Here is a 17,479-nt window from a genome sequence, read left to right as displayed (position 1 = left end):
CTGATTAGATTTCACCGTCTCTATATTTTTTCTAAAACATTTTGATCGCACTCTAAATGCATTTACTGGTTTATTTTCTAGGAAAAATAAGCCTGGCTGCTCAAACAAGTCAAGGCAATCATTGTCTAGAGTGCATATGCAGCAACACAACTCAACAATTGGCTTTTACAGTGCATGCGAACAGGAGCCTTGAATAGAGATGGGAATTGCTGACAGAGCGGAATGGCCATCAGACGGTGTGGACGGGAGCCAGACCCCGGCAGGATTATTGTCCATGGGTTCACGAAGGCGGCCCACGGGGTGCTACTAAAAACATTCCGATGATCTCAGACTGATGTTGCAGAGTTCAGATGAAATGAATGCTGGCCTACATAAACTTGTTCATGCTGTGATGTTCTGTTCAGACAGATTGCAAAATGTCACTAAACTTAAAGTTAGGGGATTTTTTCGTTACAAAGCATGACAGGGTAACAGCAGTGTTGTAGCATTAAGTCAGCAAATTCTGTGGTGATCCTTAAACATTAAACCCTTAAGCCGAGAAAATCTGCATGGATCTTGGTTGAAAAAGAAACAAACTGACAAGTCTTTTTTCTTCCCTGCCACCAGAGTTCAATTTCACCCGGCAACAACGTGATGTCATCAGGAGAGTGAGAAATCGGCCAATGAGAGTGCTGACTGATCAGCCTTGAGGTCACAATGCTGTATCATAGCAATGACTAAATGGTGCTGGTGTGAACTTCCTGAGACAATCTAATTTTATGCAACACACTTAGAAATCATATCAGTTGATTTTACACACAATTTACAGCATGTAATGGTCTGTTTCTCCAGAAAATCTAAATGTGAAACTTTTTTGAGACTGTTGCATCGTTTACTCATTTATAACTAATGCACACAGACTAGTTTTTATCATCGAAGCAAATAGCTTGACAAATGTTTTAGTCATTTGATTTAATGTGAACAATATACACTAATATAATATATTTTACTTTATTCGTGTGTGTGTGTGTGTGTGTGTGTGTGTGTGTGTGTGTGCGGTGCTTTAAACGGGATGTAATCCTGCAATGGGACTGCCACCCATTTCCTCCTATTCTGTGAAGGGCTGTTTAGGAAGCCAGCTTTGTGTGTTTGTGAGTGCGTATCTATGCCTGTATTCTAGCAATGGCTCATTTGCTGCCAAAGGACACATGCCGTGGCAGTGAGGCCCATTTCCATTCTATTCAAGCACATTTCCACAAAGATTTGACTGTAAAGTTATATGCAAATATGAATGTGACCCTGTATATTATATTTGCTGTTTAATGGGCCTAACTTCCTAGTTTTAACGCAGACTTACCGACTCGTGTCTGTTCTATCAGATGAAAGATCTGCAAGCCTTTCCTGTGTTTTACATGTTTAGATACAGGGACAGTGGGAGAGCCTGTCAAACAAGCATTTCAGCTGTGATAACCTCATATTGACTTACTTTCTATGACAATTTTGATTAAATCAGACTTGATCCAGTTAAACAGTAGGCTAAATCAAACTCGTCAATCAAATCTAACACCTCCCTTTTCTTTCACTCTTTTGTGTATTCCAGAGCACTTTTGGTGTCTTTTTGATGCTTTGATTAATAACTATCATTACTTTCTTAGTGTTTATAGTTTTTCGGTTTAGCCATCAATTCAACATTTGCAAAACATTTTAAGGGTCATTCTATAAAACCAAACAAGACAAATAATGTATTTACTGAGTTGTATTGTGTAATAATGCATTGCTTTAAAGGTACAAATTTTACATAATTTGAAACGTGTTTTGTTTTACTCTGACCGAGCAGGATGGTTTTCGCGGGAAATTGTGTACATTCGTCACTCGCCTGTGTGTGTCTCGTCATATCCGTACGTAGAGAAAAGTTGCTCCGGCTACTTTACGGCTGCGTCCGAAAACTGGAAAATGCTGCCTTCTGAGGACACATTTCAAGGTAGTAAGGCATCAAGGCACGTCCGAATACAATGTTAGCTTCACTTCCTGTCTCATACCTTCCTCAAATCGATTTTTGAAGGAAGCATGGATGTATCCTTAGCTGCCTTTGATATCCCACAATCCTGTGCTTTCCATTTTGTGACAGCTGAGCTAGAAACATAAAGATGGCGTCCGAAAGTTGCGTTTGCTGCTCAGTTTGTGTATAAATGTACGATTTTGACCAACATGTTTCAATTTTGATATCATTTCTATCGAGAAATTACTACTGTAATAATTAAATATTTGTTTAGTTCTCACCAAAGCTCGCGCTATATTGCTGTAGATCATTAAACTGTTACGCTGCCTCAGAAGTCTGTCCGAAATCAGTTTCGTGAGGTACCTTCATGTACAAACGCTGCCGTACAAGTCATTCTCTTATAAGACAGCGAGGCAGCAAGACAGCTACATAGGTTTTCGGACGCAGCCACATGTGTGTATGCTGTGGGGGAGAACACGATAGAGCTTGATGTAACGAGTATCTTCGAGTATCTTTGGAGAAACATTGGCTTGGCTTTTCGTAGATGGCGAGAACTGAGGGATTTGAAATGTTGTCAAAGTGACGCAGTGATGGCGTTTTTATTACTCGAAAGGTGAATAAGTTATTTTATTGATGAGATAAATTGCCATATCCTATGTAAATTAGCTCTCTAACAGCATTATCTGTTCTGAAGAAATCTATTGAGAAATCTAATCTATTATAGATCTGTTGTGAAGGGTCTTCATTATAGGTGTTGTGCTGTGCTGGAATTTATTGAAAGGGTTAGTTCACCCAAAAAATGAAAATTCTGTCATTTATTACTCATGCTCATGCCGTTCCACACCCGTAAGACCTTCGTTAATCTTCGGAACGCAAATTGAGATATTTTTGTTGAAATCCGATGGCTCCGTGAGGCCTGTATAGGGAGCAATGACATTTCCTCTCTCAAGACCCATAAAGGTACTAAAAACATATTTAAATCGGTTCATGTGAGTACAGTGGTTCAATATTAATATTATAAAGTGACGAGAATATTTTTGGTGCACCAAAAAAACAAAATAACGACTTATTTAGTGATGGCCGATTTCAAAACACTGCTTCAGGAAGCTTCGGAGCGTAATGAATCAGCATGTCAAATCAGCAGTTCGGAGCGCCAAAGTCACGTGATTTCAGCAGTTTGGCGGTTTGACATGCGATCCGAATCATGATTCGACACAAAAGATTCATTACGCTCCGAAGCTTAATGAAGCAGTGTTTTGAAATCGGCCATCACTATATAAGTCGTTATTTTGTTTTTTGGCGCACCAAAAATATTCTCGTTGCTTTATAATATTAATATTGAACCACTGTACTCACATGAACTGATTTAAATATGTTTTTAGTACATTAATGGATCTTGAGAGAGGAAATGCCATTGCTCCCTATACAGGCCTCACGGAGCCATCGGATTTCAACAAAAATATCTCAATTTGTGTTCTGAAGATTAACGAAGGTCTTACAGGTGTGGAACGACATGAGCGTGAGTAATTAATGACAGAATTTTCATTTTTGGGTGAACTAACCCTTTAAGCAAGTACCGTGTCTATTAACGGTTCTTAGCTACAGTAACATCTTCAACTAGTCATCTTGAGATCCTTTCCATCTAAACTGATTATATCTCTTAAGCCTCGTAGTGGATGTTTTATAAGCAGTAGGATAATCTCTCTCATTTTTTAGTTATGAGAAAGAACCATGTTCATCCACACAGTCACACAGAGCCGAAGCACCACCAAAACAATGTCCTTCCGCCAAATGCTTGTAGTTTTGTTTTTTTAACCGTGAGTTACATAGACATAGAGTAGGCCTTTAAAAGGGTTGGGAATTCGTAATAAAATTCTTTATGATATTATTCTCAAAATATAATTAATTTTGTTTTGTAGTTTGTATTTTATGTGCATACACAGACGCACATGTTTTATGGGGACATTTCATATACATAATGGTTTATATTCTGCAAACTGTAAATTCTATTCTAGCCTCTAAACCTAAATGGCACAGAAAAATTTCTGCAGTTTTAGATTTTCAAAAAACACCATTCTGTATGATTTTTTTTTTTTTAGCTGTTTTCCTCACATTGACCAAAAATTCCCCACAAGGACAAGAATTTCAGATATTGCCATCTTTGTGGGGACATTTTGTCCCCATAACATAGGGTTTACCTGAACCACACACACACATATATTATATATATAGTTAAAGTATTTATGAAGCATTTTTTAACATATGATAGACCCTAATGACACATCGTAGAGTGACAGTGAAGTGTGTACACTCCTCAGTAAACTCACTGTTGTTGTTTTTGCTTAGTGTCACAGATAAAGGTCGCTTTTTGTGATAAAGACAATTCCCTTCCAAATTCATTGATCAGAGGCTGTCCTAAATTCCTGCATAGAAGGGAACCTTCCAGAGAGGGCCGGATGGATACAAACATGCCGAACGGAATGTTTACTGTGCAGAACCTAATCCCAGTGCTTAGTGTAAATATTTTACGTAACTTTTCATTTAGATTCTTTAAACATGTCACAGGATTAGGAATTATGTGAGTGATACGATTGGGCAAAGATTTATAAAACAAGCAGGGAATGACTGCAGAAACATTCCTGGAAATCTGGCTTCCTTGAAACACAAGGGAAAAAAAGGATAGAAGGCAGAGGAGAGAGAGTTTTCTGACTACTGAATTTAACTTGGTATAGAAAATATCTAAGTTTGGCATGAGAATGCAGGAGGTACAGCTATAACGAGAGAGGGAGAGTGAGAGTTCATTTCTCAGTGAATAAAGAGCCTGGAATGTTTAAGCCCCTGCATGTGATTTTAGATTAGAAAAACTCTCAGGAATCTCTGCAAACCTCCACTTTACTTGTTCACTTTATTTCCTGCAACCCACTCAAATATGGAGGACATGAAGAATGTGAGAGGGGGTCAGGAGGCTGGTGTAGAAGTAAACAGAAACAGAGCATGTGTGTGTACATGTGTTTGTTTGCATTAGTGTGTGTGTGTGTGTGTGTGTGTGTGTGTGTGTGTGTGTGTGTGTGCAGTATAGAGGTCAGCATATGTAGCACTCTTAGACTGCGGGTTTTCTGGGACTGGGTTGTTTGGATAAGTGGGGGAAAGTTCACAGCTCAAAGACTTCTTTCAGTCCCCGCATGCACTGCCATATCTCTCTCTTCCAGTCCACTGGGAATGCAAAACATAGCTAATGTACATTTTACATCCTGAATTATGTTTTTTTTTAATGACAAAGTTGTATAAGTCAAAAAAAAAAACATAAAATGGAAACCCCCCTCATAAAACTTCATGACACTCATGAAACTTTTCTCGTTTCGCCCGACAGGGGAATCGTGTGATCAATCTACCTGCTGGCGGCCTCTTGTGGACAAATGTTGAATATAACAGAAAACCTTTCTAAGGATCGTGCTGTCCAAAAGATGGCGCTGATCGTTAAAAATATTGGCAGACACTCCTACTAAAATTACTTATATGCGTTGTATCTTGAGGCTCAACTCGGACAATATATTTAGACAGACAGATAGATAGATAGACAGACAGACAGACAGACAGACAGACAGACAGACAGATAGACAGACAGACAGACAGACAGACAGATAGATAGATAGACAGAGACAGATATAGACAGATAGACAGATATAGACAGATAGACAGACAGATATAGATAGATAGAAAGACAGATAGATAGATAGATAGATAGATAGACAGACATAGATAGATGGATGGATAGATAGATAGACAGATATAGACAGATAGACAGCCAGACATATAGATAGATAGATAGATAGACAGACAGACAGATAGACAGACAGACAGACAGACAGATAGATAGACAGATATAGACAGATAGACAGACAGATATAGACAGATAGACAGACAGTTATAGACAGATAGACAGACAGACATATAGATAGATAGATAGATAGACAGATAGACAGATAGATAGACAGACAGACAGACAGACAGATAAACATCCTCCTATCTGCCTGTCATTCATCTCTCTTGTCTCTGCTTTGTGTCTTATTAATCTTTTCCTCCCCATCCTTGTTCTTCTTCACTCACTCCTCCCCCTTCTTTCTCTCTCTCTGTTTCAGTTTTCAGCTTGCGGCTGAGAAAGAGTGTAGAATTCAATCCTCTCTAGTCTTTTGGGTAATTTCATCAATTGATACATTTCAAGTATGAATGTTTATTTCTTTTTTGGTTAATCAATACATTCCTACTTGTTTCTTGAAGGTTTTTGTAGTTTCACACAATGAAGCTAAGCAGAAAAGAGGTTCCTATTTATGTGAGTAACACTTTACTGTCTTTGCCTGTGTTTTTAAAGATGAAAATGTTGCTAAATGTGCTTTTAGCCAAAGAATTGCAATGCAATATATAGAACTACACTATTTATGTACTAAATGTGCATGTGTGTTTTAGGGCCAAGCAAAGGTTTTTGCACTGATCCCCTCAGTTCAGGAGGAAGAGGTGTTTGTGGTTCTAGAGGGCTCAACTCTACTACATGTTCTGCAAACTAGAGTTCACTCCATGCTGTACTTCATTGTCCCAGGTAAAAAAAACATAATATAATATAATATAATATTCTCCAAACTGCTTGTTCTACACAGGATTGTGAGGATGCTGGGGAGTGGGGAATAATATATAATATGATATAATTCCCAGGTGAAAAACCATAATAAAGAAATAATATAATATAATATATTGATTGGATTAGTGGATTAATGTAAAATAAATATTAAAATTTAGTAAGAACTTTCCTTAAAGAATTAGTTCACCTCTGAATGAGATTTTCCTGATAATTTACTCACCCTCATGTCATCCAAGATGTTCATGTTTTTCTCTCTTCAGTCGAAAAGAAATTAAAGTTTTTGATGAAAAGGATTTTTTTCCATATAGTGGACTTCAATGGGGACCAATGGGTTGAAGGTCCAAATGACAGTTTCAGTGCAGCTTCAAAGGGATCTACATGATCCTAGACGAGAAATAAGGGTCTTATCTAGTGAAACGATCAGTCATTTTCTAAGAAAAAATAAAATTTAAATATCTTTTAACCACAAATGCTCATCTTGCACTGCTCTGTGATGCCCCATGCATTACGTTGAAAGGTCATGCGTGACGTAGACGGAAGTACCGTGGTAGGGCGAAAAACTTCATCTAATTTTCTTCTCCAACTTCAAAATCGTCCAATATTGTTGTTTTACCTTTTTTTTGTAAAGGGCTTTAGCTTAATCTTTGCACGTTTGCTTTGTAGACATCAGTACTTTCGCCGATGCCACGCATGACCTTTGTAACGTGATTACTAGGGGTGTGACGAGATCTCGTGTCATGAGTTCTCGCGAGACTAATATGTGAGGAGATTTCTCGTCGAGGCGAAATGTTGCCATGACAGAGTGTTAGGATGATTAGGAAAGAATATGCCACCGCTTCATTTACATTACGCCTCCACTGTCATTTTGCTTTGTATTTAAATAAAAAACATTTAATTCAGTTGGATAACGGTCGCCGCCGCTCCATATTTACAGAGTTACGCGCGACCGTGAAAGTGAAAGTAAACGCGAGCGCGCATTCAAACGCGATTTCAATACCCCGCATTTTGAAAGCGGCTCCCTGATGAAAGCAAATCTCTCAATATGTAAGCTACTTTAGGCTGGGCAGTGTAGTTGTAACCATCTCTTAGCTCTGTATCAAAGAAAAATTTGGTCTTATTTGCACTTTAAAGTGTTACCATAAAAAATGAATAACAGTTTTCTCTTAATCTTATTAAGCACAAACAGTAAGGTTTCATTTGTTAACATTAGTTAATGCACTGTGAACTATCATGAACAAACAATGAATGACTATTAACTAACATAAACAAAGATTAATAAATACTGTAGCAAATATGTTGCTCATTGTTAGTTGATGTTGGTTAACTCAATCTCTCGTCTCGTCTCGTCACACCCCTAATGATTATGTAATGCGTGGCTCATTACAGAGCTAGTGCAAGACGAGCATTTGTGGTTAAAAAGTATACATTTTTTAAAAAATTTTTTAGAAAATGACTGATCGTTTCACTAGATAAGACCCTTATTCCTCATCTGGGATACCCACTGAAGTCCACTATAAGGAGAAGAATCCTGGAATGTTTTCATCAAAAACCATCATTTTATTTCAACTAAAGAAAGAAAGGCATGAACATCTTGGATGACATGGGGATGAGTAAATTATCAGGAAATTTTAATTCAGAAGTGAACTAATCCTTTAAATTACTTCTCCCACACTTTGCAAGATCCTCTTCATAATGATTATATGTGTATTTAATGTTCAATGTGTTTCCATTGTTGTGTTTAGGCCATAATCAGTCCGAGATGGTGCGTGTCCGAGCGTATATATTTACAGATGATGCTGTGATGTGTGTGGGTGTGTCTTCTCTGACATACATGGAGGATGATGCACAGGAGCTGGCTGAATACCTGGTTACCCATAGCGACTGCCTCAGCACCACTGAGCACAGAGATCTGATTGATCGATATGGTTTGAAAGACAGCTCTACACAGGCAGAGATGGATGAAAGGGTCACACTCGCTCTAGCCAACCTACACACCCCTCACAACCTGCTCGGACAATCAGCACAAGGTGTGTGTGCGTGTGTTATGTGTGTGTTTGACCTTTATTGTATGCGTGTGTGTGTGTGTGTGCACATGATGGCAAAGGCAAGCGCAGCACCTGCTTCCGTGTATTGTATGGATGTGTGTGTGTGTAATCAGATTTCACTGTTCCTGCTTCACATCCAGATGACACAAATGTCCGGAGATGAGCAGTGGAATTATAAATGCAGAGTTGTAATTGGATTAGAGGTCATCGTGGTGACCACAAATGAAACTGTCACTGAAGGAGTTTCACAGACAAACAAAGTGCGAGACGCATGGAGGAAAATGAATGTCTTTTAAATGCATTTATGCAATTTATTAATTGACTAAAAATGCAATTTATTTGTAAATGTGTGTGTTTGTGTGCACATAGAATCTCTCCTGCATGTATGTGTGCGTCTGGGATTTGTGAGCGCCTCCGAGTTCCTTCTCTGTCAGCCTGGTGCCCTGATGACTATCCGCTCGGCCAATCAGGACGGGGACACGCCCCTTCAGCTGGCCCAACAGACCAATCAACATGCTCTGATAAAACTCCTCAAGAAGTAATGCATCTCTATTTTGTAGACCCTTGTACCCATTAATGTGTTTGCATTAACCTGTGTGGTATATTTAGATTTTTATATTTCATATTTAGTCTTTAATTTGCTTTGGGCGACCAGAGTTTGAGTCCCGGCCTCATGGTCCTTTCTTGTTCCCTCACAATTTGCTTTCTGTCCTCTCTCAAACTGATCTAAATGAAGGCCAAACGCCAAAAATAAAAAAAAAAGCATATCTTCTGAAGCTAAATGACAGCTATGTGTGACAAAAAAGACAGATTTTCACAAAAAAAGCTGTTGTATAGATTCAGAAACCTTAATATAGATTTCATGAGCAACAATAACTATATATATATATATATATATATATATATATATATATATATATAATGCTTTATTAACAACATATAACATGAACAGAATATTAACTCATTTTATTCTTCTCCTTTCACACTTTCTCCTCAGCCCTCCAAATCCATTAGCCACGCCCCTGGCGGGCGTGTCACATGTTTGGGCGGGTAAATCCCACCTCCTCAGGTTTAGCCACGCCTCTGGGATGTTGTCTCTGTCTGTGTGTGTATCCGAGTCCTCTTGTACTACACAAACCTTACAGTCATCCATATTACTGCTGCGAGATTGTGTGAGGGACTCTGCGCTACTAAACAAGGTCAGATAACCTTACAGAAAGACATGATATAGACCTTTAGTGTTAAAGGTCACACAGATATTACTTATTAACTTTGAATTAAAATGAAATTTAATTGAATATTTCAGATTGGAATCAGTTCAATACTGTATTTGCTTTGAAGAAGAAGCAATTTTTTGTTGTGTATGTGTTTGTACAATCTCAGATCAAAGGTCTGAAAGTGGATACAGAGAGAAGAGCTGAAAGCAACACTGTGTTTTCATACTCTGGTTAGTGTTTCTCCTTTGATTATGAAAATTACATTCACAAGACTGATTGAATGTTATATTTGATGAATGTATAGTAATGATAAATATGGAGTTATTTCTGTTTCTCTCCAATTTTCATGCACATGCACCCATTAAAAAGGATCACCATATTCTCTGCTTCACAATGTAAGTGGCTGTGGCAGACTGTGTTGGAGTATCTAGCTAGCAAACTACTCTTAACTTCATGTTAACTAATGTAGTTAATTAATGTTAACTGATGAAACCTTCTTGTAAAGTGTTCCCCAGCTGGAGAAATTAGCTAACGTTAGTTACACTAACTAGCCAATACAGGAACAATTAAACTGCTGCAGACATTCAGACTTTGTATTCAATTTTCTAATAATGTTCTTAAAGGTGCCGTAGAACGTCTTTTTAAAAGATGCAGTATAAGTCTAAGGTGTCCCCTGAATGTGTCTGTGAAGTTTCAGCTCAAAATACCCCATAGATTTTTTTTTTATTAATTTTTTTAACTGCCTATTTTGGGGCATCATTAATTATGAGCCGATTTAGGCTGCGGCCCCTTTAAATGCTCACGCTCCCTGCCCACGGAGCTCGCGCTTGCCTTTAACAGCATAAACAAAGTTTCACACAGCTAATATAACCCTCAAAATGGATCTTTACAAAGTGTTCGTCATGCAGCATGTCTAATCGCGTAAGTATAGTATTTATTTGGATGTTTACATTTGATTCTGAATGAGTTTGAGGCTAGTGCTCCGTGGCTAAAGCTAACATTACACACTGTTGGAGAGATTTATAAAGAATGAAGTTGTTTATGAATTACACAGACTGCAAGTGTTTAATAATGAAAATAACGACAGTCTTGTCTCCGTGAATACAGTAAGAAATTATGGTAACTTTAACACATTTAACAGTACATTAGCAAGCATGCTAATGAAACATTTAGAAAGACAATTCACAAATATCACTAAAAATATCATGATATCATGAATCATGTCAGTTATTATTCGCTCCATCTGCCATTTTTCGCTATTGTCCTTGCTTGCTTACCTAGTCTGATGATTCAGCTGGCTTGTCTAATTCCTTGAACATGAGCTGGCATATGCAAATATTGGGGGTGTACATATTAATGATCCCGACTGTTACGTAACAGTCGGTGTTATGTTGAGATTCGCCTGTTTGTCGGAGGTCTTTTAAACAAATGAGATTTATATAAGGAGGAAATAATGGTGTTTGAGACTCACTGTATGTCGTTTCCATGTACTGAACTCTTGTTATTCAACTATGCCAAGATAAATTAAATTTTCAATTCTAGGGCACCTTTAACAATGTCCCACAAAAAATGAACACTTGTTCCACCAAAAGATAGGCTAAAGAAAAAAAATAGGACCCTCATGAATACAGTACACTTTAAAGTTGGTATTGAATTTCCATGAACTTCTGTCAGAATGATTCAGACGGATCAACGAAACTGTTCCAAATGAGTCGTGAAAATGCTCCAAACGATTCCATGCTTGAGTGAACAATCCGAAATTCCAACTATTTTGTGATCAGTTCATGAAAAAGAACCGCTTCATGTGATTCAGGAAATGTATTCACGAATCGGGCATCGATACTAAACAGCTGAAGAAAGTATAGGACACATGACTTTTCTTTTAGTGTTTTAATATTGTCAGGGAAAACGTAACGTTGTAGCAAATCTCATTGCCGTGCTGCTGCTTATTCAATAACATAACTTTACTAACATGTTGATAATGGAAAGTGTCCTTGGGAAGCGTCTGTTTCCTAAATAATTTGAATGCTATTGCCCAACAATGTTCACTGATTATAATTTAATTCTACTTTTTTGTTATTTCATTGTTCTCTTTCATTTCATTTCATTTCTCTTTAAATTTTTATGTCCTGCTTTCTGTCAGGTGTGGCTTAACAACACCAGTCAGGATGAAGATGAGGAACTCTTATCATCTGACGACTCTGGTGAATGTTTGTTTTTGTACGGTCTACCTTTATATGAGAATGAGGATGTTTTATATCAGCTAGTAAACGATTACTAAATATTTCATGGCTATTGTAATGATAATGCTTATACTTCAAAAATACATAAAATGTTTAAAAATGAAGATACCTGTTGTTCTTCATTGACAAAAGTGTCAAAGTCATTTGTAGGTCCCTCTAAAATTCTGTTATAGGTCAACTTTGCATAAAACTCCCAATAAAGCATTTTTCAAATAAAAAATCCCAGTTTTAGAAGGGAAAAATTAAATGATATCTAATGCTGCATGTTCTTGATTTCAAAGTCCATACATGTATTTTTTATAGATGGACTCACAACTCGTACTGATTCAACAACCAGTTCGCTCACTGACTCCAGCGTTACCATTACAAACAGCATCAACACCCTGCAGGCTGGCGAGGATCAGGTGAGGTGAAGATGTATCTGTAAAGGCTTGTTGTGAATCTGTAGTATCTAGAATTGTGGTGGATGCAAGAAGATTTGTAGTATTTACTAAGATTTTTTTTTTTCTCCTTATTTTCATTAGACAATTTATCCTCAGGACTCATTTGATTCATTTGAATCAGACTCTACAGCGTCTGAACAAGACTTTCCAATCCAAGACAAACTACCCATCTGTAGTCCACAGGACGGTGTGTTTGACTGTGTTTTTATTCTTATGTGTATCTGTACTAGTGTGTTCAAGATAGATTGAGATGTGCAAAATAAAGTGTACTTTGCAAGGATGTTGTTGTTTTTTTTGTTTCTAGAGCTATTCCCCATCAATGATGAAGAAACATCCACAGACATCAGAAGGTATTTGATCTCTTACACCCATGCATACAAAATATATATATATTTTAGAAGCTTAAGCATGTTTCACTCTTTATTTTCAAATTTCCAGTATGTGGTATAGCAAATCAGAGGAAGAAGAGAAAGAGAAATTCATCCCTACAACCAAAAGTGAGACAGAGAAATATAAAGTGAGTCGAACACTAAGCTTCCTCCGGAGCCGGATGGTCAACTCCAAAATAAAAAGCAAGGTGAGAGAGAGACAGTAAAAGTGTGCACCAGCCTAAAGTTAAATGAAATAAAACGCATACAGAGAAAATTTTACTTTTGGTATATATTTTTTTTTAATGCATTTTACAGTATATGCAGATAAGCAGAAATGGCCACAAAATATCAGGAAATCGAGGAAATATAATTACATATGTATCATTTTGACATTTTTGTATATTTATAAAATATATAAGAAAAATATATATGAAAACAAAAATACAAATATTTATAGTGTTTTAAAAAATAACTACATATGTGCATTTTCAAATCTAAGTGAAAAAAAAATCTCAATTTTGTCTTTTTTTTTTTTTTAAACTTCCTGTCAGCCATGCTTATCAAGAGATAAAATGATTGTTGAGAATTTCTAAACACTGTGGCTGCATCCGAAAACCTAGGCAGCTGTCTTGTTGCCTCACTGCCTTATCAGGCAATGACTTGTAAGGCAGCGTTTGTGCATGAAGGCACCTCACAAAACTGATTTCAGACAGACTTCTGAGGCAGCGTAACAGTTTAATGATCTACAGCAGTGGTTCCCAAACTTTTTAGCGTGGAGTACCCCCTGAAGGGATTCCCATCCTTCTGCGTACCCCCTCTCTTCCACTTCGACTGCAGTCACACCTTTACCATTAAGCGAAAATATTTGCCCCCTAAATTGATTTTCCAGTTCATATTTTTACCTTTATGAATAACTTTATAAAATAAATAGTGTTTTAAATAAAAATGTTCAACAGAGAAATTGTTTGAAATTGAAATTGAAAAACTTTTAAATATTAAACTAAAACCGCCAGTAGGTGGCAGCAAGTCACTGTTTTTATGAGTGAGTCATCGAGTCATTCATTCAGTAACGAAGCAAGTGGCTGTGAATGAATCATTGAATCATTGACTCTTACGATTCGTTCAAAGCCGCAGAATTGTTCGCGAAACACAGACGTGTGTTGTAGTTCTGCTGTGGTTTTCGTTAAAACTATTATTTCATTGCAAAATAGAGTAAATACTGACAGTACTGTGTTTAGAATGTACGTTTTATTTTTTTGACCTGTTGTATAATAATGTCACGTTTGCAGTCATGTGGATATTTGGGAACAATTGCATTCTTGCTCGTTATCATCATTAAATACACTCACACAAGGTATGTTTTTGTATCGTTGAAAGTTTGAGTCTTAAATCGAAATGAATCCACTATCTGTGACTATATTTGTTCTTCATGCGAGTAAGTGCTAAATCTCTACTTTTACAAAGGTGCATGTCGAGAACGACAGTAATTTAGCGCGATTTAAGGCGGCAGACTCTGCACGCAACCTATCATATGCATGCTGCTCATTTTTGACTGCAAATGATGAGGTAATTTGATTAAATGCATTTTGGCAGTTAGAAATACATGCTCGGTTTTAATATTACTTTAAGGTAGAATTAAATGAACTACTCAGCATTTTGTCGTACAGTTTGGGAACCACTGATCTACAGCAATATAGTTCAAACTTTGGTGAAAACTAAACAAATATTTAATTACTACAGTAGTAATTTCTAGCTAGAAATTACATCAAAAGTGGAAAATGTTGGTCAAAAACATTCATTTACACACAAACTGACCAGCAACTTTCGGACGCCATCTTTATTTTTCTAGCTCAACTGTCACAGAATGTAAAGCACAGGATTGTGGGATATCAATGGTAGCGAAGGATACATCTATGCTGCCTTCAAAAATCGACCAGAGGAAAGTATCTCAGGTGACCTGGATTCGGACATGCCTTGATGCCTTCCTACCTTAAAATGTGTCCTCCGAAGGGAGCATTTCCCAGTTTTTGGACACAGCCTATGTATGTGTATCCTCAGGAACAAAGCTCCAATATCTGTTTATTTACAGGTAAACTCAGAGGTTTCCACAGCCTTGCACCAACTCTGCCCGCCGAAGCAGCCTGTTAAAGCAGCTTGTGAAGTCTGTGAGGGAGCTGACAGTGACGAACCACAGGAGTGCACATGTAAGTGTGTGTTTCTTTCACAGGCATATACATTTTTTTACATTTATGCAAAAAGTTTGCTGTACCAAAAGTCTGCACTGACTTGATGATGTCACTTCCTGTAAAGACTGCTCCATGATCATTCATAAGACCTGCTGTGGTTCTGCCCCTCTGTGTTTAAAGGTGAGTGCGTGTGCATGTGTGTAAACACTTCCTTTACAAAAGTACTTGAAACTGCATTCATTTGAAAGATTGTAAGTGCATTTATTTCCATTACCCAGAATCCTAATCAGGCACTTCTGAAATGCGCTGACTCTTCAATATTACTATGTGAGAGAGCCAATCATGTTACTCTGGAATTATAATGGTACCAACCATGTCATGTAGTGCTCATGTGATCATGTATGTTTCATTAACAGACTCGTCCAGTCACAGTTCTCCATCTCTGTCTCTGGTCAACAACAACACCACCGTGTCACACAGGTCTGTATATGTTTTCCACAAACTTCATTTAAATGTATTTATGTCACGAATGTTTACATTTTGAGATGCTCTGTATGCTTCTGTATCAGAAAGCGGAGTAACAGTGAGGGATGTGGCCATGATTTCGCTCTGCGGAAAAGCAAGTCTTTGATTGGACATTCTTCTGGAAGCCCCACCTCCAGTGAGTTAATAGGTGTGTTGGATTTGAAGCGGTGCCCTGTGCTGCTTCATACTACAGTAATGTTAATAATATCATCCATGAACACATGATTTCTGCCACTGACTGTAAGGTGAAGACGACAACTCCCATGATTTCGTGCTCAATCTCAGTGTCATCAAGCTACGCTTTTGTTTTGAATAGGTGACCTCTAGTGGCGAAAATTTACATATTGTGCCTTTAAAGGTGCCATAGAATTGAAAATTGAATTTACCTCGTTATAGTTGAATAACAAGAGTTCAGTACATGGAAATGACATACAGTGAGTCTCAAACACCATTGTTTCCTCCTTCTTATATAAATCTCATTTGTTTAAAAGACCGAAAAACAGGCGAATCTCAACATAACACCGACTGTTACGTAACAGTCGGGATCATTAATATGTACGCCCCCAATATTTGCATATGCCAGCCCATGTTCAAGGCATTACACAAGGGCAGCAAGTATTAACGTCTGGATCTGTGCACAGCTGAATCATCAGACTTTATGCAGGTAAGCAAGCAAGGACAACAGTGAAAAATGGCAGATGGAGCAATGATAACTGACATGATCCATGATATCATGATATTTTTAGTGATATTTGTGAATTGTCTTTCTAAATGTTTCATTAGCATGTTGCTAATGTACTATTAAATGTGGTTAAAGTTACCATCGTTTCTTACTGTATTCACGGAGACAAGACTGTCGTTATTTTCATTTTTTTAAACACTTGCAGTCTGTATAATTCATAAACACAACTTAATTCTTTATAAATCTCTCCAACAGTGTGTAATGTTAGCTTTAGCCATGGAGCACTATCAAACTCATTCAGAATCAAATGTAAACATCCAAACAAATATTAGCTGTGTGAACTTTGTTTATGCAATGTATTATAGATTCACGAGCTTGGGGGCGGGGAGCGTGAGCATTTAAAGGGGACGCAGCCTGAATCAGTGCATGTTTAATGATGCCGAAAAAAATCTATGGGGTATTTTGAGCTGAAACTTCACAGACACATTCAGGGGACACCTTATACTTATATTATGTGAAAAAGCGTTCTATGGCACCTTTAAGATATTATTTTTATTACTATTTTTAATTTATTTTTATTTTTATATTTTCCCTTTTGTCTTTAATTTTAGTTAATGTTTTAGTAATTTTGTGGTGTGTTTTTGGTATTTTATTAGGTTTTTTAAAAATGTCTATATGGTTGTTATTAATTTTTTTTATTTCCATTTTAGTTTGAGTTATTTTAGTTTCACAAGTTTAGAGAAAATGAAAAATGTTTCAACAGCTAGCTGAAATAAAAAGTTTTTCTATATTCTATTTTATTTTATTTTAGTTACCGTTTATTTTCAAGTAATGAAAATGTTTTTGTTATGGTTTTAACTACAAAAATGAAGAAAAAACAGCATAAAAGTACCATTTAAAAAAAAAAGTATGTCTTGTGTGATTTTTCAAGTATAGACTTTATGTAGCCCCACCCCTATTCAGCGCTGTGCTCGTTGTGCTCTGTCTTCTGCTTTACTTACTGTATTTCCATAGCATGAAAGTAAGCTCTTACGGATTTATGAATAAACCGCTCATTTTAAAATACAGACATTTGTAATGGCATCCGCTTCAAACATTACAATACTCATGAAAACTCTTGTTAAAGGGTTAGTTAATTTATAATAATGTAAATTAT

At 37.0% G+C, this 17,479-nt stretch overlaps 1 protein-coding gene across 4 annotated transcripts in view; it reads left to right on the top strand.

Moving 5' to 3' along the window:
• Window positions 1-1,834: 1,834 nt before the first annotated feature.
• LOC125248766 (rho guanine nucleotide exchange factor 28) overlaps window positions 1,835-17,479 on the top strand; it is a 26,152-nt gene continuing 10,507 nt past the window's right edge. For 2 of the 4 annotated variants that reach the window (XM_048160874.1, XM_048160872.1), the window contains exons 1-19: window positions 1,835-1,960; window positions 6,118-6,172; window positions 6,257-6,308; window positions 6,443-6,572; window positions 8,354-8,638; window positions 9,026-9,194; window positions 9,654-9,855; window positions 10,040-10,103; window positions 10,243-10,268; window positions 12,017-12,077; window positions 12,420-12,520; window positions 12,641-12,746; window positions 12,864-12,909; window positions 12,998-13,136; window positions 15,020-15,134; window positions 15,241-15,296; window positions 15,395-15,443; window positions 15,533-15,596; window positions 15,686-15,789. In XM_048160874.1, the coding sequence (XP_048016831.1) occupies window positions 6,276-6,308; window positions 6,443-6,572; window positions 8,354-8,638; window positions 9,026-9,194; window positions 9,654-9,855; window positions 10,040-10,103; window positions 10,243-10,268; window positions 12,017-12,077; window positions 12,420-12,520; window positions 12,641-12,746; window positions 12,864-12,909; window positions 12,998-13,136; window positions 15,020-15,134; window positions 15,241-15,296; window positions 15,395-15,443; window positions 15,533-15,596; window positions 15,686-15,789 (1,750 nt within the window). In that variant the 5' untranslated portion in view covers window positions 1,835-1,960; window positions 6,118-6,172; window positions 6,257-6,275. Of the gene's footprint in view, window positions 1,961-2,401; window positions 2,592-6,117; window positions 6,173-6,256; window positions 6,309-6,442; window positions 6,573-8,353; window positions 8,639-9,025; window positions 9,195-9,653; window positions 9,856-10,039; window positions 10,104-10,242; window positions 10,269-12,016; window positions 12,078-12,419; window positions 12,521-12,640; window positions 12,747-12,863; window positions 12,910-12,997; window positions 13,137-15,019; window positions 15,135-15,240; window positions 15,297-15,394; window positions 15,444-15,532; window positions 15,597-15,685; window positions 15,790-17,479 lie in introns of those variants that run through there. The other 2 variants (XM_048160875.1, XM_048160873.1) reach the window with 2 other exon arrangements.

The sequence above is a fragment of the Megalobrama amblycephala genome, linkage group LG16, assembly GCF_018812025.1.
Source record: "Megalobrama amblycephala isolate DHTTF-2021 linkage group LG16, ASM1881202v1, whole genome shotgun sequence".
NCBI lineage: Eukaryota > Metazoa > Chordata > Actinopteri > Cypriniformes > Xenocyprididae > Megalobrama > Megalobrama amblycephala.
Note: the sequence above shows the minus strand (reverse complement) of the source record. Positions and strands in the feature narration are given on the sequence as shown.